This window comes from Biomphalaria glabrata, chromosome 4 (assembly GCF_947242115.1).
Source record: "Biomphalaria glabrata chromosome 4, xgBioGlab47.1, whole genome shotgun sequence".
Lineage (NCBI taxonomy): Eukaryota > Metazoa > Mollusca > Gastropoda > Planorbidae > Biomphalaria > Biomphalaria glabrata.
The window spans coordinates 22870075-22894740 of NC_074714.1; the positions used below are offsets into that span (position 1 = coordinate 22870075).

A 24666-nucleotide genomic window follows, 5' to 3' on the forward strand; every position below is an offset into this window, starting at 1 on the left:
CGCCTTTGATACTGTGAAAAACTATCTTGGTCAAGCTATTTTATTTATTTTTTAGAATAATTTCACGATTATCATTTACTTTCTGCTTTATAAAATTGTAATTTAAAATTTAGGAATCAGGAAGTGGAACAAAAAGTTTGATATTTGACTTAAATTCGAGCTAAATTATTATGGCCCACTGGGTGGGACATTCGACCAGAACAGGAAAAAAAAAATGTCCCACCCAGTGGGACATTCGACCGGAAAGGGTTTAACTTCACAACAGCTCTGGTATTTATATCACTCTGCATGACAATTGTTTAGTTTATGAAAGCATTGCATCAACAGTTTTTCTGGCCATAAGTCAACTTTGCACAATTTTTTCATGCAAGAACTCACTAGTGTTTAAACATGTAATTTATTGATATTTATGATACTAATGAAACAAATAAATTAAGTAGATAAGGCAATAAGGCACTTGTAATTTTTTTTATCACAGAATAATAGTTAAAGCAGAAAGGAACAGTTGAAAGATTTAGAAATCATAAAAAATGTCTGCATTAAAAAAATTTTTATGTACACTCTTTGCCAAAGCCTGTGAAATGAAAAGTAACTATGAAACTTGTATATACAAAAAAACAACTTTACTAGTGATATCTTATCATATATTCATATAATGTGTCAAAAAATTTTAAGAAGATATCCACAAAATAGTATTTCTTAAGAATTAGTGATTATAATTTAGCATTTTATTTTCCCAAAGCATTTTTTTTTAAAGTTTCATAGGGTTACTAATGATGGTATTTTTAAAAAATAAATTTTAACCTTTTCAGTAACAAGTAAATAATCAATCAGGAAAACTTCCTAGAAGTATGCTGTAATATTTTACCCTCATATGATAATTTTTTAAGTTATTTAACATTATTTTACTTTCAACAGCAATTAGTTGACTTGAGAGCAGTTAATTTTGGGCTGACTTGTGAGCATTTAGTTTAGTTGATCTGTGGTTTTACAAACTTGTGCACTTTTAAGTTAGTTATCACTTTTTACTAGGTTTATAAAATAAATTTACACGAGCAGTAATATCAATATAAAATCAAATGTTATAAAAGCTAAGGTTGAAATATAATAGAAAAAGATAAAATCAAATCTTGGAAAAACATGTCCAAATTAATAGTTCAAAATAAATTATTTTCTTAGTCAGCAGTTTCAAATCAACAAAATTAAGTTCATTCAAAATAAAAACATGCATCACAGTTATTTAAAAAAGAATTAAGTTAATTAACTAAATAATATTTTAACAAAAAACCAAACACATTAATAAAAATAAATACATTTAAAAAAAATTTGTGTGTGATTTTAGCAACTTTGCTATTCAGTCTTATGAAGAATCCAAAAGGATGACTAGTACCATCAGAACTATGGTATAAAAATCATGAAATATATATATTTATATACAGAAAATCATAGAATAGAGAGTAATTATTTTTATTTAAATAATAAAAAAGAAGAGGTAGGCAGAATTATGACCACACTTGAATCAACAGGATTTAAATCAGCACCTTCATTTTACCTTTAAGTGCAATAACAGCTGGCCATCACAGCCAATACTTCAAGGGTAACATAGATGGACAAAGACAACCACAAATTTAATGTCACAATTAAAGGTCAATGAATCCCATTTAACTCTACGAGTGTAACAAAATTGTTTGGTAACTGATGATTGAGCAGATTTATAAAGAAACCTGTGACAAATTGAACAAAATTTTTAGGTTTGTCCCACCATAAATTACAATGAGGATTAATTTGAATTGTTTCCTCCTAAAATATAAATTCTGTAAAAATATAATTCATGAAATCTAAATATTCTGTTTCACTATCAGAGAGACTATGTTTTTAGAGCTGCTTCTCCTTTCGTCTCTTATCTGAATCTTCCAAAACTTTACAATCCAAATCATCATGTGAGGTTCTTTCATCTAATGGTAGCTTCATTTCTTCTTGCAGTTTCAGGAATCTATTGAAAGCAAAAATTTAGAGGACTATAAATATCATATCAATGTAACTTTATGTTAAAATAGAACAAAGTACATTGTTTGATTAATTTAAAAAAAAATAAAATCTCAACAAGAATATTAACAAATAATACACTCATCCAAATATGAATCTGAAAAAAGCCAAATATTTTTTTTTTTTATTCTTGGTTGACAGTTGATTTTTGACTCAGCTGTAAAATTGCAAAATTAGAATACCCCCCCCCCCCAAATAAAAACATCAACATATGAAATGTAAACAGGTTATTTTTTAAAAATTAAAGAACTAGGACACTGATCTTGAGACTTTGAGTTTGAATCCAATTAGAGGCAGGGTTTTCTAGTTTATGAAAGAAATACTGCCCATCTCGACCTTAACATGCCAAGAACAATAAAGGTCAATAACCCTTGCACTAGTCACACTATAACATCCAATATCTGTGGCTAGACAAGCAAACTGAACATCACATGCCCTATGAACCGCAAGATTTAAAAGAATTTTTCATTCAAAAAGATGAAAATAACATAAAGAGACAAGACATCATCGAGGGAATTTTTTTTTTAAACAAGTCTACAATAATGTCATTATAAAGGTTTTTGACTTGTACAATCCATTACCTGTCAATATAACCCACAAGCCAATCCTTGTGCTTGAGACCAGTCACCCAAGATTCTGGCATAGCAGTTAGTCCAAGTTTACAACCCAGCATCGCCCCAGCTACAGCAGCATTGGTGTCAGCATCTCCTCCCTTTAGTGAGGAAAAAAAATCTGAATGTTAGAACTTTTTTTTAAAATCAACAATTTTTAGATGCCTAGTTCCCTCCATTACACAGACATTAAGAAACAGATTAAGTATGTAAAGTTTCCCTTAAGATGTAGAGTGAACTATTTCTGTGACCAAGGGTTAGAAGTCAACAATGTGTTGAACAACTCGTAGCACTTTCCTAAAACAGTTCCCAATGCAGATTCAGAGACATTCTTAAAAGTCAAGATCTTTTGTAAACTTTTGGAAACTCCATGAAATAAATATTATCAAACTTTCATTTTAAATATAATATGCATTGATCATAAGTAGCACCTAAGGTTTTTAAGGTGTACACTAAAAAATAATTTTGAACCAATGGTGGACTGTAATAACTAATTAAATATCTTGGTGGATCCAAAATATCTGTCTGCCTGGTCGTACGGTTTGCGCGCTGGACCTGCGGGAGGTTTGGACTAGGAAGTAAACTATCTTCAACCCTGAAGAAACATCCGAAACATTTAAAACATTTTACAAAACATTTTTATCTCCTTGCTAATTTGTTTCAATGTTCTTTTGCATCCAGCTAAAGGAAAGGAAGAGAGCTCAAAGCAAACACTTCAGAGCCTTCAAAATGGGCCCTGCCACTTGGGAAAAGGGAGCAAATGATAGTGCATGCGGGCAACACAGAAAAATCACCAATGACAAGAGCACAGCCTTTAGGGAAGAAAACTTATGACAAGAATGACAGCAATCCAAACTTGGCTCCAGCTGGAATGGTTTGCCCCATTCACCAGTCACACAAGAAGGCACAGAAATGCAGCTCAAAATGCTAGCCACCTGGAGGACAGAAGTGGTTGTCATTGAATCACAGTGGAAAACTTTATGAAGTGTTTCTTAAGATATTATACTAACAGTAGTTTAAAACGATCTTACATGCTAGCCTCTTTTAACAAAATTTTTTACATTTATGTTGGCAGTAAGAGGCTGGTATTATTGAGACAAAACAATGACAACCTTAGACACTTTATGGAGTGAATCTGCTGCTATCTAATCACTCCCATAGACTGGCCACAGGAAACTTTGTTAACTAGCTTAACTAACTAAACACCATAAGCTGTGCAAAGACAGCAATGACCACTCTGACACAAGGGATTTCCCACCTACTTTAGGCAAACAAAAATGCTTCTAATGGTTTGAAAAATAAGGTTTATAAACATCTATCCTATAAATTCATGTTAAACATCTAGTGTAGGAACCTAATCTAAAACATTACCTGTTCCTATAAAAGTTAGATATGAAGTCAAATCAAAACAACACACTATCAAACAGTCTTTAATTTATGCACTCAAATTTAAAGAATGCTGTAATTTGCTCATATGCTCCACATATGTGTATAACCCACACATGTGTATACCCTACACAAATTACAAAATAAGTAAAAATGAAATCATACAACCCACATCCTTATATACCCCACATAAACTACCAGCACATAAATTACTTTCATCTGTACTATTAGTTTTCTTGAGGTTATAATGACATGTTCTTAAAGCTCTTTAATGTACATTTCACAACAGCACAGTAGGTATAAAGACCCACTGGTATGTCCATAGTTTACAATATGCTATGATTATAAGCAAAATAAATTTTGCACACCCCGCACAGCTGTCATTTGTATGTAAAAACTTCAATAAATTGTTGGTAATGTGCACAAAAATATGGTAATCCAGTCTACCAATATTAAACCCTTTATAATATTTTTCTTTATGAAATTTAACATTGTAATATTTACCATACATATATAATAAATAACAACAAAGGTATGGTACTCACTTCCATGACAAGCTTAATAATTGCCTTCTGGAAATTCTCCTGTCTGAGAGCCCAGAAACCTGAGCCTAAACATTTATAAGTGTAGCCTATCTTTCCATGCTCCGATAACTGAAGTTTTTTCAGCTTTCTACAGTTCATATAAAAATGGAGTTCTGTCTTCTGAAAATGTTCAGAAAGATTTAAGTATTTAGTATCTGTTTTTGATACAGAAGTCATGCTGGTTGAGTGACACAGTCTAGGGTCATACAAATAATGGATAGAATCAAATTTAGGAATCAAGGATTTGGAAAATATATAAAGGGCTGGTTTATGTACCAACAAAAATCTATGAACTATATTTCACTTGTTCAACAAATCTTGGACTCAAAATAATATCTCTAATTTACAATTAATACCTATAATTAACCTGAACTTTACTACATTAACACATGGACAGAATATGATGTAATTATCTACCTTATATAGGGAATTTGGTAATTGTGAGCCCAATAAAATCTTTTAAATTTCTAAATATCTAAACATTCTAAATAGGATAAAAAAAAAAGTAAAAAAAAAAAAAAAAAAAAATGAGCTTTTGGAAGCACATATTTAAAATATTTGTTATAGTTTACTTTTTGTTATATCAGTACTGAATAAAGAAAAGTTGTTAATATTATGTTTGATTATTAATATATGAAAAATTGTTTTTATTGATGTTAGACTACTGACATCTCTACTAAGGATGTCATCTTAATTCTAGGGTTAGGCCAGGGTTTATTTACGATATAAATTATTGGAGGTTCCCCCCCCCCCATCCCTGTTCTAATGAGTACATGTGAAGATTTTTTAGTAAAATAAATGTGGTTCATTATTACGTAGGTCACATGATACCCTCATTAATCAAAGGAAGAGGAATGAATTCACTTATCCATGGATTTCTAAAGGTACTTGAGTTACAAAAATTTATCAGCACCTGTTCAACTTTTTCTAGCACCAAGCAAGCCTGGTTGTAAGCTTCTTGAACAATGTCCTCCACATTCAGTGCAACAGGTTTATTTCTAGAGAGGTTTGTCTGTGTGTGTCGCAACATGAGGGCAATGGCACAGCTCACTGCCACACAAGAAGCCCGACATCTTATCCAAGAATGTAGAAGAAAAGAAGAACTGGTTATAATTTTAAATAAATAAAAGAAATACGATCAATTAGGTTAAAAGAATGCCTGTTATAAGTTATCCAGACAAGACCAACATCTAATCTTTCGACTCAGGACTGGACACAAAAGAATGAGACAACACATGTATCGGAAGCTCAAAATTGGAACCAGTGAAATCTGCCTGTGTCGAGTGTCACCAGAGAATGCTGACCATGTCCTTCAAAACTGCTCTCTTTACCAAGAGGCCTGTACAAGACACTGGCCCCAAAACACCCCAATAGAAAGAAAATTATATAGAGAGCTCCCTGATTTGGAAACCACTGTGCAGTTCATCTCATATATTAGTCTAATCATCTGAACAATCCAACATAAGAATGAGAATGAAGAAGAAGAAGAAGGTTAAAAGATTTACTACAGTGCCTTCTGATAGGCCATGATGTTTAATTCAGAGAAAAACTAAAATGAAAAGCATTTTAAATTTTAGCCCCCCCAAAAAAACAACTTATAAAGTTATTTGTTCTTTGTTTTCCATGGAGGATTATTAAAATCCACAATTCTTTTTAACTAAGTAAAGTTATTTGACATATCAAACAGATTATGTCCCTTTATTAAAAAGACTTACTATGTGACTAGTTCTAAGGAACATTCAAATTGAACAAGTATTGACTTAACTACAAATGTAATAGACAGTTTCTTTAGTGGGTTTAAACTAGGCTATTGTAAAAAAAATAAATAATTAAAACTGTAGGTTTTAATTGTAAATTATCCATTCCAAGCTTATAAATTATTACAAGTTGTATGTTTTTTTCGGGGGATTATCAAAACTAGTTAACAAAACTGAATCTTTTGAATTTACTTAGCTACATTAGGAAAAGCATGTTTACATTAAACTGGGCTGAGGAGCAAATGATTCAGCTAAACATTAAATAAAGGGCCTAAAAAATGTTCAGAGCTGTTACATTCATCAAACCAGTATTCAAGTGATTTACCCTTTTCTATTTTTATATTGTGAAGGGAATGAGCTAAAGAGAAGATGCATCGTAAGTTCTGTAAAAATATTTGTATTTGTGTTGGCAGTAGTACTCACCAACTACTTTTGAGCCCATATGTAGAGCTTAGTACAGAAAAAGAAACAATGTTGCCCAAAAGTTCTATCATTAAGTTTGGCTAAGTGAAATCTCAAAAAATAAATCTCAATAAATAGCCACTATACCTAGGATCAGCATGTGTTGTCTTGCTAATTTCAATGGCATTTTTTCTGACAGCCTCCAAATCTTCCCACTGATGTAAGCCAAGGATGGATGTTCTCATGACAGCACCATTGGGTGCTATATTCCGCTGACTTCTTTCCCAACATTCATTGGCTATCTAGAATTTCATGGGTTATTACCTTTAAGAACTTATATATATATAATGTCAAAACATAATAATTTATAAATACATTTTTATAACTAAGTTGTGCACAATCCTTAGGGAGGCAACTCAGAACACATACTTTACTTATATATCAATATACAAGAGATGCATGGTACTTGTTTCTTCTGTTAAATGAAACAAAACAATCTTTTTCTCCACTTTCTGATCAATAATGTTGATTGTTTTAATTTCATTTCATGAAAATTTTTAAAACAGAAAAACTCTTATGAATCATGGTGTCAATTATATCTCAACTTTGAATTGTTGAAAGAAAAGAATGTAGTTATAAATGTATGTCTATGATATTAGACACAACAAAGACTGTTAAAAAAAAAAGTTGGATATTTGGGTATAATGGCAGCCATATATTCCAGTCCTAGGTCCCATCCTTACTCTTCCTGCCACATCCATTAACCTCGGCAGATATAGCCAAGACTTGCCATGTTTTAAAATCCAGTCAGTAGAAGGAATACTTTGTGTCACACAAATGCCAGTTCATTTTATTCCTCATTAAGTGACTAAAGAGAGGAAGTGCTTGACAGAGGCTCTGACTGAAAATATTTCATCCAATATTTGAAATTCTATTTTGATAACCCATTTCTCATTTTTAAAAAAATTTAAGCAAACCAAACATTAATGAGAAAGAACAACAAAAAATCTTTTATTTTTGTTTATTTAAAGTTTCATGGAGATCAACTGAAGCAACAATAAAAAGTGCAAATCTTCATCAACAGATGTCTAAGAAATATCTTAAAAATACACTGGTATGACAAAATAGACAACACCAAACTGTGGGAGATGGGTGGACAGAGAAATATAGAGATGCAGATCTTAGAGAGAAAGAGGAGATGGATTGGTCACGCCTTTAGAAAAGATAACAACAACAGAGCTAGACAGCAGGCCTTATATTGGAACTCCCAGGGCTCAAGATGTAGAGGAAGACCAAAAAGAATCTTGCGACGCAGTGTACTAGATGAAGCAAAGAGGACAGAAAAGAGCTGGGAAGCCATTAAAAAAAAAGCAAGTGACGTGTTTTAACTAAGGCATATGTTCCATGAGGAACACAAAAGAAAGATGAGATCATGAATTAAAGTTTCACCTTCTGAGGCTCCAAAATAAAATTTGGATGATTCAAAATGGCATGGGTTGTTGCTCCTATACCCATTCCACCAAGATCACCAAGTTCTGGGAAACCATTTTTCATCCAACGTTTGATTCTAAACGCAAAGTCACAAACATTCACCTGTGAATGAAAAAACTAATATGTCATACTTAGGACATGAAGAAATACACCAATAAAGGCTACAATAAATGTTTGTAAAAATGTTTGTAAAATGTTTTACATGTTTCGGATGTTCCTTCAGAATTGAAGATAGTTTACTTCCTAGTCCAAACCTCCCGCAGGACGACGGGGGATGGGAGCGGGCAGGGTTTGAACCCTCGACCGTCGATAAATCCGAACGACAGTCCAGCGCGCAAACCGCACGGCCTTTAACAATGTATTAACTAGGTTTTAGGCAAGCTAGTATGGCAGAATTCACTTTATTCACACAGAGGAGTTTCAATATAGCCACACACAATGTTCCTATCTGGTTGAGCAAAGCATAAGATATTTAATCTTTAATAGCTTCTTGAATTCAAGAGCTAATGAGGTTTGTGTGGGGTGGGGGCGGTAGAGATGTCAAACAATACAGGCTGTTCTACTGGAGAATGTAAATAAAAGGTTCTGTTATACTAAAATCCCAACACCAAATTTAAATTATCAATTAAGGAAATTTAAGATAGTTATTTAATAAAATATTTTACCCTTTTTTTTTTTTACAGGCTTCAAGGCTCCTTTTTTTAACTAAAGTTTTTACAGAACCCAAATGTTAAATTATATTAAGAATTGTAAAAGAATATTAAATTTTAATAATTACCTGTCCTTTACAATACAGCAATGATTGCAATATAAGAATCATATGATCACTATCATCAGTCCAGTCCCCTTCTGACCATCTACTTCGGTGAAAATCTGGAACTTTCTGAGAATATTCCAGTGTCTTAGGCTTACTACCATAATACTGACAAAGTAAAAAAAAAAAATTGATTCAGATTTAAATGTAAAAAAAAAAAAATTCAATATATAGAGTGTATAGAGTTCTTTTTTAAATAATTGAAGATAGGCCTATATATTGTCAGATGATTTTAATTAAATTGTTTTTGTTTAATTAAAAACAAATAGCATATAAATACATCTTTTAAGAATTTCAAAAATTAATTAATGTCCACCTTTTTCGCCTCATCTTTAGTTAAAAATTCTGTAAGAAGACCTATGGCATCCCCTACACACTGACCAAGTATGGTGGCCCTGAATTGATCTTTAATAGTATTGTCCATGATTATATGCTGTCAAGGTCAAATAACTGTAGAATAAAAACAAAATCAGACTTTTTTTAAATAAAAAAAAAAGGCTTGAAACTACATTTTAAGTAAAGTTTTAACTAAAATGTCTAAATTGTTTATTTTTCTTTGTGTTTCAAATTGAGAAAGTAGATTTAGAAAAAGCTAATTAATTAAGCAACAACATTAACACTAACACTGTTCTTTAAATAGTTCTTATTTAGATCTATGCCTTTTTTTTATTTCAAATAAGGGTAGATCTAATCTGGATCTAGTAATATAACAATTAAACTTTGTTTTACCTTCACAAAAGTTCTACTAGCTAGATCTATTCTAGATTTTTGACCTAGATCTATATTTAAACCTAGATCTAGATTCTACAAATTAATGATTAAGCCATATAATTATAAGCATAGCAGCTAAGCCACTGAATATAGAAGCCTATACTAATACATATACACATATACAAAAATATAACATACTTATAATAGTGATACTAGTATATATAACTATCACTATATATTACTATATATACATATAGGTACTTTGATAAAAATTTCAGAACTCAATATATTGTAATGAAACTTTTTGAACCTAGGTTATTGATACCTCATTTATGTTTCTTAGTTAATTCAAACTGAAGTTATAGCGATTTTAGTGTCGAAAATTTTGACTATATTTTTAAAAAAATTTCTTACCAAAAACGGAAAATTTCTCAATAAAATGGCTGCAACTTATTTGAGTTATTTGCATGAAGCACATTTTCAACAGAAATGCATGATTATGTCCTGATATTTATTTTAATGTCAAACAAGTGGTAAGCTGTGACAAAATTTTCTTTTTGTTTTTAAAGTGAGGTAATGTTACTTGTAGGGTAAATAGATGCTATCTTACTAGATTTTTCCAAGGCTTTTGACAAAGTTCACAACCATAGTTTGCTTAAAAAAACTAAAATATTTCAGCAAACTGTAATAATAAATGGCTCTAAATCAACACCAATAACAGTAAACTCAGGTGTACCACAAGGAACAGTTTTAGGTCCACTACTATTTTTAATTTACATAAATGATTTACCAAATTGCATTAGTTCAGGAACAAAAGTCAGATTATTTGCAGATAATTGCATAATATATAGTACAATAAAAACAACACAAGACACAGAAATTTTACAAAGAGAATTAGATGATTTACAGAAATGGGAATCAAATTGGAGCATGTCTTTCCACCCAGAAAAATGTCAGTTATTAAGAGTGACAAAAAAACTAAAACAAATTAATTCCACTTATCTTATTGATGGTAAACCACAGTAACACCTGACAGACTAAAAAGGCAAAATACCTAGGTGTTATATAAATGAAAAACTGTCATGGAATCCCCATATTGATGAAACTATAAAAAAGTCAAACAAAGCATTAGGGTTTATTAGTAAGAAATTTCTATAAATCAAATAAGAATATGAAACTAAAATGTTACTTAACCTTGGTTAGGCCAATAATAGAATATACATCCTCTGTTTAGGACCCCTCAACTCAAGAAGACATTAAGAAACTAAAACAAACACAAAATAGAGCAGTGAGATTCATAACAAACGAATAATCACATTTGACTAGAGTAACACCTTTAGTAAAATCACTACATTTAGAAAGCTTTCAGGATAGAAGACTTAAAAGTAAAGCAGCACTTATATATAAAACTCTGAACCATAATCTTCAAATACAAAAACAAAATTCAATAAAATACTCAAAAAGACACAAAGATAGAGGCACATTCCTCGTTTCAAATGCTAGGACAAATTTGTACAAAAGCTCCTTCTTCCCTAGCACTATTAGCTAGCATGGAATGGGTTGCCTGAACTAGCCAGGAAAACCAGTGACTTGGCAGACATTAATTCATTGGTTAATATGCATGACTAAATGCATGACACGTAGGACATTATCAGGTTTTTCAGGCTCATCTTGGGTATGATTTACATGCCCGGGCTCCCCTCATGATCAAGCAAAGAATAACAGAACTTAGAACTATGGCTTACTAAAAATAGAATACATGTCGTTCAACTGAACAACAAATTGTTCAACATGAACAATGTTAATAATAATGACACGTTAAATTACATGAGTTAACACAAGAGAGCGTGTTCAACAATTTATGAATATTATGACATGAAGGATGAATACATATTAATAGTATGTACAAGGCAAATACAAGATATACTATATACATATTATGCAAATGAACTATAGCACACTTTAATCTCATTGCCACAGTCAATCGGAGCTCGCAACGCCCACATCCAACGACATGGACGATAGTCAACTACAATAACACAGCCTACAAATCAGACTCGACTCCTGATGAGTCCCAAGCCTGTGTCCCTAGATAAGAAAAATACACACTCCTTTGAGACCGCCATTTCCACGATTATAAAAGAAAGTATTTTAGATCTACGACATTCAGAAGGCAGTAAAATAAACTAACTTACCCAATACTGGGGCAAGAAAACCACAAGTATTGAGGCAAGAAAACCACAACAGAGAACTCCATCTCAAGCAAAACAAGAGAGCAATGACACCAATATAGTGCATCCTTAGAAACTAAAACTAACAAAACCTTATGGTGCACAAAAGAAAATACCAAGCAAGATGCGCACAACATTTAGGTCATTGGTTAAAATGAATGACTAAATGCATGATGCATAGGATTTAATCATCTTCTTTTTTGAAGTAACGTCTGTATCATATAAGATAAGATAAAAAGAAACGATCGACAAAGAAGCACTTTTTCACATATAAAATACTGTAACTTTTGAACCTTAAGAGATAATTGAATAGAATTTTAAACAGAGATGCTTGATTATCTGTTAATACTTATTTTACTTTTTTTAATTATAGATAGAAGTCCAAGAAAATAGTTTACACTTCATGATGAGGCACCACATGACATGTAAAAAAAATGACAGAAATTACTTTTTTTTTTTTGCTGTTAAAAAGGCTGTAGTTTTTTTTAACTTTCAGAGATAGATATAGAGTCTATATGAATAAAATTTTCAACACAAATGCATGTTTTAATAAATTGTGTTGTTCTTTTTATTATTTTGAAACCTGAGATTGAAGTTAACACGTTACAAAACTTTTTTTTGTTATAGGTCTAATAGTATTAATAGCTATATATAGATATTAGTCTTAGATCTAGATCTGTGGCGACATTATGATTAAGTAAATGTAAATACGTCACCAAGTCAAAAATAATTTTCCAATATGACTTTTTTTGCTTGCGCCCAATGATGGTGTCAGATTTGTAAAAGTATTATTACATCCTAGTCTGTGCTGCCACATAATACTTATATATATATAACGTATATATAATTATAATATACTAGATCTATATTATATTATATATATATAATATACTAGATCTATATTATATTAATTATTATATTATATTATATATATATATATTATATATAGACCTATATATATATAGTAAATATGCCAATATATACTATAGCCCCAGACATGCCTACCCCCAAGACCCAGAATGTGGAACACTCAGGTTGAAAATGTGGAATTTTGAGCCCCAATGTGGAACATAAACGCGTTTGTTAGCAATACTGTACGCAATATAAATAAAACTTCAATTATATTACTTTAAAAACAACAATAGCATGCTTCTTATAAATTAGATGTAAATATTATAATTAAAAGTAAGAAAACCTTTAATTCATAATTATGTCCTTTGTTTGAAATCAATAGTTCTTAACTCCTAAATGATGAATTCTAACTAAAACGTCTCTACACTGATAAAATTATCACTTTTGTAATTAAAACAAAATCACATCTTTTTTTCGGGAACGCTTGGTTTCCCCTACTCTAATTATTCTCCTCTCCACCTCAAAATTATTTATGCTAGCGGCTAGCCTAAAATATACAGGCAATCTTCCCTTCGTCACTATTAAGAAATCCAGCGTCCTCTCGCTAAAACGCTCATTTCGAAATTTTCCTTGTTACTAACACATAACAAAATAAAAAAAAAAAGATAAATCAGTACATATTTGATCATTCCACAGCATGGCTAGAAGAAGGACACAAATTGTAGATCCCAATGACATTCTAGGCACTGAAGACATAAGAAATGAGTTCTGGAATCTAGATTCACTAATTCCTGAACTGGAAAAAGAAGTGGTGCTGCAGTGGTGCGTCCGGAGGAAACTTATTAAGAATGAAATGCGATGCAGTAGCTGCAATGAGCTTAGCTCATTAAATAGATACAGTGAAAGCCTAGAGGGCTACAGATGGTGTTGCAACACATGCCACACAAGAAAATCTGTGCGCCACGACTCATTTTTTTCGGGAAGTCACCTCAGCATAAAGCAGATTCTAATTCTAGTTTATTGCTGGGCCTGTGACATGCCACAACACCAGATGTCCCGTGAGGCTGGCCGCGTTAATAAGTCTATTGTCACCGATTGGTGCAATTTCATGCGAGAAGAGTGTGACAAAAGTAACGTCAGACATGCAACACAAATTGGCGGCGTAGATGAAGATTTCAATCCTATCGTCGTAGAAATCGACGAGACAAAATACTTCCATAGGAAGTATCACCGTGGGCAGTGGAGAGAAGGACATTGGGTCTTCGGAGGCATTGAAAGAGGCAGTGGACGCTGTTTTATGGTGGAAGTGCCTGACAGGAGTGCACAAACACTGGAAAATTTAATTATACAACACATTCTGCCCGGTAGCCATATAATTTCAGATGGCTGGGCAGCATACGGCAATATAAGCCGAATCCAAAATGGAATCTACTCGCATTCAGTGATCATCCACGAACAAAACTTTGTGGACCCCAATGACTCTAATATTCACACTCAAAATGTAGAAAACTTATGGATGAGGGCCAAAAGAAAACTGAAGAGACAGTTTGGCACTAGCAATGCCTTGTTTGCCTCTTATTTGCAAGAATTTACTTACAGAAACAGCATCCGTGAAGGAGATATTTTTTCAAATTTTATTATCACCATTGCTGAAAATTATGCTTGAGTTATTATGTTTGTATTATATTTAAATCTAGTGCATATATAATATGCATAGACTGTATTTTTTTTGTTTTCTCTATTTAATGTTTATATATAACTAACTTCTGCTTTTATTTTCTTAATCAATTAAAATTAAATGTCAAATGCATAGTTTACATATGTATACCTGTATACATTTTTAAAATAATTTTTATTTTACGTTTTATAATAAAATTTTAAAAAGAACAACTAGGAGATTGTTTTATTATTATATATAATATAAACACACAAACACTTGCTGAATTTTGAAAATAGATTTAATTGACAATTTGAAAAACAATAAAAAAATATACAAAAACATAATAAAATAATACATGCACCTAATACCAAACTAAACAAATTATAATAATAATAACATAACAAGACTAGAGAGTTGGTAACAACACGTTAGCCAGGTGTTTTTAGAAACCAGCACAAATAAAATAAATACAGCCAATCTGGTTTGTTGTTGTACCTATTCCAAAATGGCGACCCCGCCCGCCAAATGGTACATTACCTACTAGATCTATGTCTAGATCTAGCTCAACCTTATCTTCGTAAATTTAGGACACACCGGGTCCGAGAGAAGATGAAATGTAAACAATAAACACAGACCTATATATATTTTATTTTGCATTCAGTATTTTAATTTCGCATTATTAATAAATAATGAAAAATCGGCGATTTTTTTTTTTTTTTTTTTGTGTCGGAATTCAGACTTGGCGGAACAAAAAATCGTGAATGCGGAACGGCGGAACATGTGAGCTTTTTTGATGCTTTTGCGGGACGGTTCCGCATAATGCGGGACTGTAGGCATGTCTGTAGCCCCATTCAGTCGTCTCAGTCTCAGTTGACTCAGCACTGTGAATAGTCAGAATAGGTCAACTTAGTCAACTAGACTAGGTTAATCTAATAATAATAATTAATAATAATAATATATTAAATATTATATTAATTTAATAAGTAGACTTAGACTTAGTAGTAGATCTATATTATATTATATAGATCTAGACACTACACTATCATCTATAGCCTACTATAGAGCTTCGAGTATAAGTATCGGTAATTTCCGCTTTTAGCTGGCGTATTTACGTCTCTAGGCAGCACCTGGCAACCACTGGCCAGATTTTTGCGATGCCTCAGCGTTGAATCGATGCTAAAAAAATTATTTTCAGGGGGAGATAACCTAGTTGATTTTTAATATCGCCAGCTGAAACCATACTCGAAGAGAGAGGAAATAAAAACATATAGAAATAATAGAATTAATAGCGCTGTAGAGCCGACTCACAGACCTATATAAATATCGCCAGCTTATAGCGGATTGCAAGAGAGAGAAAATAAAACAAATAGAAATAATAGGAATATTTACTATTGTAGTAGAAGTAGTACTTTAAAAAAAGGAATGGGGGGGGGGGGGGGGTAAATTATTATTATTTAAAATTGGAATGACATTAATAAAGCGTAAATTTAGGTACCTATTTTTTTTTTTCATAGAAATTTAAGAAATTGAATTTAAATAGATTTAGGCCTATATTGCCCTATATATGATGGGATTATTTATATAGATCTATGAAGTTATATTTTAAATGATTTGATGAAGATCTAAGCCTAAATCTAGTGGACTAGTCTAGTGTAATGTTGTGTGTTATGAGACTTGTTGCATTGTATCTAGAATGTGCTTGAGGATACATGCAATAAACAACTGATGTCCTTATAGAAAAGAATTTCATATATAAATATTTATTCATTAAATAGAAATATCCCAGGTAAAATGACTGTCTTCTCTAATCTAGCCTCAACAAGAGTCAAGGAATGTGGCTAGGTAACCAAGGTCACTGAAACTGACTGACTGGCTCAAGAAATTGTTGAAACTTTGGGAGCGGGCTGGGAGGGTCAGGGGTGGGGGTTAAACAGCGGGAGCAGACTGGGAGGGTGGTCAGGGGGTGGGGTGAAAATGCGGGAGCGGGCAGGGAGGGGTTAGGGGAGGGGTGAAACTGCGGCATGGGGCTGGTAGGGGAGGGGTGGGTGTGTATAGCTGGATCCTTTGATCGGGAAACAACAGATTGACCAGAGAATGATGAAGTCTAGGTCTTACTGTAATAGGGCGTGTCGAAGGTGCCGAATAGGGCCAGATGCATTGCGCAATCCTGTCACTGTAGGCCAATGAAAGTAACTATCAGTGCTTGCTTACAGGGAACTTCTACTGTCAAAAACAGTCTTTAGATCTCTATCGGCATTTTCTCTTGTGACCAATCCATCTCCACTTCCTCTCTAGGATCTATATTTTTCTGCCCACTCATCTCCCACAGTTTGGTGTTTTCTACTTTGTCATACCAGTGTATTTTTAGGATATTTCTCAGGCATCTGTTGATGAAGGGCTGTACTATTTTTGTTGTCACTTCAGTTGTTCTCCATGTTTCCGAATCATTCAATAGGACAGCCTTGACAATAGAGTTAAAGATTCTTAGTTTAGTCTTGTTTGAGAAGTGAGGAGATTTACAGTCAGGTTGGTTTTAGCTGTGTAAATCAGTAAATGTCTGACGCGCTAGATTTATACGACGTTTAATGTCTTCAGGGTTAGGGTTAGGGTTAGTAATTTTTTTTGTTAGATTTATCTGAATTTGACAAATTTATCATTCTGTTCTGCCTTCCCTTCCACAAGCACATCTTAAAGGTTAAGGTAGTTGGGGATAAGGCGATTATATTTATCGTCATCACACCCGATTCGACTCTGTATCTATCATCGGAATCTTTTGCTTTATCGTTTAAAGGGGGGGGGGGCAGGGGCGTAACTAGGGATTTGGGGGCCCGGGGGGATTGACCTCTTTGGGGGCCCCTTGCATTTTGACATTCGACATATGACATGGAATAATGTACGCAAAAATATATAAGCCCCAAATCAAATTGGTTCAGTATATCAGTAAACTTAACAAAAAGTAATCAAGACTCTTTTAATGAATAAAAGCTTTGTTTATTAGTTAAATAGTGCACAAGTGACAAATCTCAATTGATATCGCTTCACGTCGTGCATTCTGTGCATCAAAGACATCTATAACATCAATTACATCGATACTTTCTAGTATTTGTGACTTCACTGACATTAAAGCCATGATAAGCCTTTCTTGTGTCATTGTGCTCCTGAGATAGCTTTTGATGAACTTGAGCTTTGAGAATGATCTCTCACATGACGTAATGGAAGTGGCCTGAGTTAGCGGTATTCGGAGGAGGTTGCAAAGTTTGAGCACACGTAATTACCATATGAAGTTTCCTCAATATGTCTATTGGTGATTGTACTACTGGTTTGTTGATGAAAAGTGCTCGTGCATCAATGACATCATACAAACAGGAAAAGTAGCACAGTTTGTCATAAGCGGGTCTTCATCTAACAGGTGTCTTGGTTCCACTAGCGGATCCAGAACTTTGAAGTGGGGGGGGGGGGGCGATTTTTTTCCAAACCCTAACCCTAACGCCCAGTAAACCCTAACCCTATACATAAACGTGCGTACAGCACACACACACACACACACACACACACATATATACACAGACTTTTGTAGTTTCTTCCGAACTATATTAATTGGGAGCAAGAGCTTTGACCAGAATTCAAGATAAGCAAAAAATTCTTAATTTCCCACTGCATGAAGAAGATTCTGTCCTAATATTATATGGTACTACGTCATTGTTGGTTGTTTATGTTTTGTGCGCAAGCAAAAGGATTCAGAGCATACAAAAGTGGGAAAGATCCATATCTCGTTATGCTCGAGTATAGAAATACTCCGATAAGTGGACTGCCGTATTCACCATCACAACTGGTGACGAGTAGAAGACTCAGGGAATCATTCGAACTGATCCCAAACTTTTGAAACCATCGGTAGCTGAAAATGCAGAGACATTACTCAACGAACGACAGATGAAAAGCAAAGTGAAATACAATGCAAAAGCAAGACTATCTAAAGATTATTCTGTCGGAGAGTTCGTCTAGGTCAAACATGGCAGAAAGCAGTTGTCATAAAAAACATTCAGAACCCAGATCTTACATCATAAAGACAAACGGAAAAACATATAGAAGAAATCAACGCTTTTTGAATAAGAGTTTCGATGAAGACATCTCTGGGTACTATGATACCGATGGAGACAATGAACTGCAAACTGTTGGAACAAACGAAACAGACAGTTATAGACCAACGTCTAGAGAACTTGTTGTGCCAGTCAAGACAACCAGAAGTGGACAAATTGTTAAAGTTCCTAGTAGACAGGGCCGGCCTTAGGCCACTGCAGCCTATGTGGTCGCAGTGGGCCCCGCGCTTTCATAGGACACGCGCTAATTCTAAGTGTACATTATTAAATTAAACCATTATAAAGTATATAAAATAACAGGGTTTTCGTGACCTCCTGATTTTCCAGGGCCTCCAGGAAATCTCATGAAAAGGCAAAATATACGATAAAGTCCTGAACTTTTTTTTAATTTATTCAAATCTCCTAAAGAATAGACGAAATTGACATTTTGGGGTGCCAATAAATAAAAAGTGGCATTTCGAGCTTTCATTTGATAAAAATGTATTGCAAAGACGAAAGTAGGCCTATTTTCTTATTCAAAAAAAATAATATTGACATTATGCTCACCCCTACCCAGACTAGGCCCCGCGCGATCAGTTTTGCATAGGGCCCCCAAATGGTAGATATCACTCTTAAGAACTTCAAAAGGAAGGGTGTGATAATAACTTCAAAAGGAAGGATGTGCTAATATTATATGATATTACGTTATTGTTTGTTGTTTGTGTTTTGTGCGAAAGCAAAAGGATTAGATGGAAATAAAAGTAGAGTTTCCATTGGATTGATGAAAGATGAATAGAGGGGTTATAACTCGAGTGTGAAGTTTAATTCTGAAATAATAGACGCCAAACCCGAATAATGGACTATTCTTGCATTATTAAGAATAACTTTTGGATCTGTTATACTCGATTCTGTAAATTTTGCTTCAAGGTTAATTAGTGTAGCCTTAAAATACTCGCCATTTAGATCTATTATTAGTAAAGGTAACAAGATACCTGGAATTCGCTGTATATCATGCAGTTTTATTCGTGGCAACAAAGTTTAAAATGTAAAACTAACTTTAAAAAAAACTTTGATCTCTGTGGGAAAAAATATTTTTAAAATGTCAATAAAGTCAACGTACTGATAGACCTAGATCTAGGTTTAGTCTTTGTGATAAATTTTTAATCCATAAATGTTGAAAAAAAAAGACACCCGTTGACACTATTTGTCAATCAAATATATTAATTTATGTATTTACAAATAAATTTCGGACACCCATTTGGGGGACCCCCCTAGGTGGGGGCCCGGGGGGATTTTAAATTTCTCCCCCCCTCCCCCCCCCCTTCTAGTTACGCCACTGGGGGGGGGGAGCTGAAATGGTAAAATTCAATACTCTACCATCAAACTTGACTTTGCATTTACTACTGACTTATGAGTGGCTGAATTTTACATTAGAGAGAGGTAGCGACATAATATATATTTAAAAAAAAATAATATGAACAATTAATCTAAAGGGTTGGTGGTGGATGTGAAGCATTAAGCGGGAAATCATCTCTACGTCCCCTCCACAGAATCCTTTGATATGCAGGCCTAAATTATATAATGTGATTTTCCCCCGCATTCTTGTGATTGTAGGCCTACTTTTTTTCCGTTTGTCAGCTTTTCTTTTGATTCATGAACATTCTGTTGAAAATTAGTTATTGTTGGTATTTTCGGAATAAAACATGCGCTAAAAAAATCAATTATCTTCTAAATTAAGTCTCTATTGAAGAGTGCCTAATTTTCTGCCTTGTCAAAAAGTGCCCGATTTCCCGGTCCCGGGTGCTTAAATTACTGGTAGCTTAAATATTTCCAGACACCAGTCGATTGTGAGTCAGAAAGAATAAAATCATATGTTAATAGCAGAGCTGAGTTTGTCACCTAGCCCATCTACTGTACATACACACACACCGTTTTCCATTCATTGGACCAAGGCAGACTCAGCTTCGGGTCACAGAGGTCGTTTAGCTTCCCTCCCCTTATCACTGTTAAAGCAAAGAGGGACACCGATGAGCCGCTAGCCGAAAACGCCATCGTCTGGATGTTATGTCATCCTGGATGTCTTGCTAACTTCGGCCCTCCCCCCCCCAGTAAGACTTAGTTTTCTTTCGCCACTTTCTCTTCCCTCCCCTCTTCTTGACATTCTTTCATTTTCCATATATGACTCCCCTCCCCTCGTGTGAATGGTAATTGGTGTGCGTGTGAGGCGTATTGTATGAGTGTGACTTATATAACGCACCTGTGGTGTATTGCTCCAGTGGTCAAATATGGGACGTCTAGTAAGTGAGGTATGTCTTTGATGGTTGTGAGATATGAACAATATGGGTATTTGGCGCAGTGAAAGTGGGCGCTGTTTTCTTTTGAACTTCCAGAACGCCGAGCAGCAACTTTAGAACAGAATTAGAATACGACTAATTTTGTATTTATCACCAACTACCAGGATCCACTTGTCCGGGTATTACGTTATGTTGTAATTATCTTTGACTCAACTCTTTTGACACACAAAATAATCAGCTCTGCAAAGGTTTAAAGTGCTTTGTTAACAGCGCTTAATAAATTAAATTATTATTTTGTAGTTATTTGCAGGAGCTTGCATACCTAGATAAACCTAACTCTATCCTAACCCTAACATTAACGGTACCTAAACAGTAGGCCTATATCTAGAGGGAAAATGTCGATTTGTGCACATTAACGTAACCTGTAGCTAATCAGTTAATGAGCAGATTAGCTAGCTTAAATATATGGCTCCTCCTTCGTAGCTGAAGATGAGATTATTTCCCATTTTCTATGAATTTGAAGATGGCTTTGGAGTCCATTTTTTCTTTTAAAAAGCCGACCACATAGATGGCATGGGTTGCTGCAGATATGCTTGCTTCATTTCTCACCTTCCTTTTTTTTTTTAAATCTTAGATCTACGTTCTTTGTTGATTACCAAGCTCCTTGCGTTATATCATGAAACACGACACTCACGGCCGCAGTCAATAAGAAAGGACCCAGAGCTATAGCGTTTCCCTCACACTCCTTGAGAGAACTCTTAAGGGTGTCTTTGTAACGTTTGTGTTGACCCTCCCACGCAATTGTTGCTGTGGCATGGATACTGTTTATCCGTAACAACGTCTGTTATGTGGTCAAGCCAATAAACCAAATGGATTATTCTTTAATGCAACTCTAATGTCCAACCCAAACCAAAGACTAGCCAAGTAATGTGCACATTGACGGATTTTAAGCTTTAGCGGTACTGTGTCAGCGTGCACTTGTCTCCTCTACCGCCTTAAAATCGTTTTCTAAACTAAAATGTACTAAAATGATGGTACTGATAAATCTACCTTAGTCTAGTCCCCTGCCTAGAATGAGAAAGGAGGGGATGGTGGAATTAATATGTCTCATTAATTGTTTTACCATTAATAAGATACTTGATAAGCTAAGTATTTTTTAACTCTCAATAATTTCATATAAAATACACGCGCAAGTACGTACGCACACACATACACATATATACACACATATGTACATACACACACATAATGAAATAAAGCATCATCAAATTAAAAAAAAAAGAACATCTATGTGAAAAACAAAAAAAAATACCGATTTTTTATATTTTATTTTTTTTTTCAGATTCAATAGAACACAAAAACATGTATCCTTAACAAACTCAATCTACACCAACACATACAAAATAAAATATTGAGAAATAATATAGATTCACACTAGTAAAATGTACATCTATTTCCTGTTTAAATAAATAGGTCTACATTCCCTCTTATCTAAATGTATTCAGATTTTATTTATGTAATAGTTGGCAGCACACTATAACTCATTTTATTTATTTTAACCAACAAAATCCATCTGGCAACAATTGGTTGCCTGGGAGCTGTTGCTATCATCATTTTAATATGGCGGCCGCCAGCTAAAACATGATCATACCTAAATATCTTGATCTACGATTATTTGTTCTAGACTCTAGATCTAGATAGAAATAGATCTAGTATACAGTTAATCGACGGTGTCCAAGACACTAAAATGACTAAATTAACCGTCTCATTTGTTTTGTTTACATTTCAAAATGAAAGTGTACACCTAGTTATAGACTTCCGGGTCGCGAAGGTTTTTCGGAGTTTCTCCTAGTACCCTACCATTTTAAAGTGCGCATTTACATTCAGAGAAGTCCACAGACACACAGACCTATGGAGAAGACTTTTTCTTTATAATTCCGTATTTTGTTTAAACTGGGAGAGTTGATGAAGAAAATATAAAAAAAAAAATATATATATTGGCCTAGGCCTTTATATATATTGTTGGCCTCCTTCAGTCGTAGAGCGACCATTATGGTTCATCCCGAACACTTTTTTTATGTGACTGTGGAGTCCTATTTTGGAGAGACACACCCGTCCATAAATATTTAACCTTGGTTAGGCCAATAATAGAATATGCATCCTCGTTTGGGACCCCTCAACTCAAGAAAACATTAAGAAACTGGAATAGACACAACCTATAGCAGTGAGCTTCATAACAAACGAATATTCACGTTTGACTAGAGTAACACCTTTAGTAAAATCACTAAATTTAGAAAGCCTTTAGGACAGAAGACTCAAAAGTAAAGTAGCAATTATACATAAAACACTGAACCATAATCTTCAAATACAAAAACAAAATTTAATAAAATACTCTGAAAGACACAAAGATATAAGCACATTCCTCGTCCCATATGCTAGGACAAATTTGTACAAATACTCCTTCTTCCCTAGTGCTATTAGAGCATGGAATGGGTTGCCTGAGCTAGCCAGGAAAACCAGTGACTTGGCAGAATTTAAGTCATTGGTTAATATGCATGACTAAATGCATGACGCGTAGGACGTAATCATCTTCTTTTTTTGAAGTAACGTCTGTATTATATAAGATAAGATAAGATATCGCAAGTTAAGGTGGCTTTCGCTTTGGTGGTATAGGAGCTGGCCATTTTTCGTATGGCACGCTTTTCTTCCAGAGCTGAGGCCCCGTAGCTTTCTGTGTCACCGTCTCTCTCCATCTAGTGCGGTGTATGGCAATGTCTTCCCAATGGTCAGGCCATGAGAAATAGATTGCATTGCTCATTAATCTTCGGACTCGAAGACAAGCCTTATTATTATTATTATTATATGATCGTAAATCTACTTTTTCCCTCAAAATGCTATCGGGATCCATTGGATTAATTGATAAATAAGGTGCTTGATGAATCTATAGATCTATTATTTAAGAGCAAAATAGCACTCACTGATTCATTCATTCATTTATGTAGGCCCCTATGTATCAAGAGATCTCAGCAACTGCAGAAAATTTAAGATCCGCGTGAAATTTAATCGGAGGCCTACCCAGGTTCATTTTACCTCTTAGTTGATTGCTAAGAAACGGCTTTGATAGATAAAAAAAATGAAGCATATTTTCTTTCTTCTATCCTAAAAAAGAAAGTGAATTATAGCCATATAGCGGGTGTAGTAAATTTAATAATATTCCTTTTGGTGCATGGAGGACTATTTAAAATGTTAACTAACAAAACCAAATTAATAGTTTCATTTATTTTCTCGTCAACATGCGTATGTGTGTGTTTGAAGAAAATTAATTTTCCCTGGGGCCCCAACGGTCCAACAGCAGGCTAAGCGATAGGTAAAGGTAAAAAATATATTAGACAAAATAAATCAAGTTGACCAAAGTCATTCTTATCATGAAAGCTGTAAAGAGAAAAGCGAAAAGGTGTTTTTTCCCTATTTACACTTGAGAGTGCAGGACAAAGCCTATTACATACACACATGCGCGCCCGCAAGGGTGGGGGTGCAAGGTGGTGCACTTGCACACCCCTGGATTTTGAGTAGCCAAATTCTAATCATTTTTTTGGCACCATCAGATCAATTAAAATCTAAGTAGCAATTGAACCAGTAGTGCTTCCACTGGTGACTGCAGTACAGTTGTAATTGACTAGCCTAGGCTTATCAGGAATTGATGGCTGACCATGTACATGCACCCTCTGAATTCTGAGTAGTCAAAGTTTAG

General features: G+C 34.0%; 1 protein-coding gene across 6 annotated transcripts; it reads right to left on the bottom strand.

Annotated features, from left to right (window-relative positions):
• Positions 1–645: 645 nt before the first annotated feature.
• Positions 646–22695, bottom strand: LOC106053571 (ADP-ribosyl-[dinitrogen reductase] glycohydrolase-like). 6 transcript variants are annotated; one of them, XM_013209162.2, is made up of 9 exons: positions 22602–22695; positions 9408–9541; positions 9056–9199; positions 8236–8379; positions 6934–7088; positions 5541–5700; positions 4589–4747; positions 2628–2758; positions 646–1993 (listed from the first exon to the last, which is right to left on the bottom strand). In XM_013209162.2, the coding sequence occupies exons 2-9, from the start codon at positions 9513–9515 to the stop codon at positions 1876–1878; spliced, it is 1119 nt and encodes a 372-aa protein (XP_013064616.2). In that variant the 5' UTR covers positions 9516–9541; positions 22602–22695; the 3' UTR covers positions 646–1875. The 6 variants fall into 6 exon arrangements, with proteins under 6 accessions (XP_013064616.2, XP_055882326.1, XP_055882323.1 ...); XM_056026351.1 differs by lacking the exon at positions 22602–22695 and adding an exon at positions 11998–12151 and having other exon boundaries at positions 9056–9160; XM_056026348.1 differs by lacking the exon at positions 22602–22695 and adding an exon at positions 11998–12146.
• Positions 22696–24666: the final 1971 nt, after the last annotated feature.

Bases quoted from the DNA above. Each gene is read 5' to 3' on its own strand.
- LOC106053571 (XM_013209162.2), bottom strand. From the start codon at position 9,515: ATGGACAATACTATTAAAGATCAATTCAGGGCCACCATACTTGGTCAG. The intron at 9,200-9,407 runs GTGGACATTAAT...TTACTTTGTCAG, and splicing joins CTAAAGATGAGGCGAAAAAG to TATTATGGTAGTAAGCCTAA. The intron at 2,759-4,588 runs GTGAGTACCATA...TCCTCACTAAAG, and splicing joins TTATTAAGCTTGTCATGGAA to GGAGGAGATGCTGACACCAA.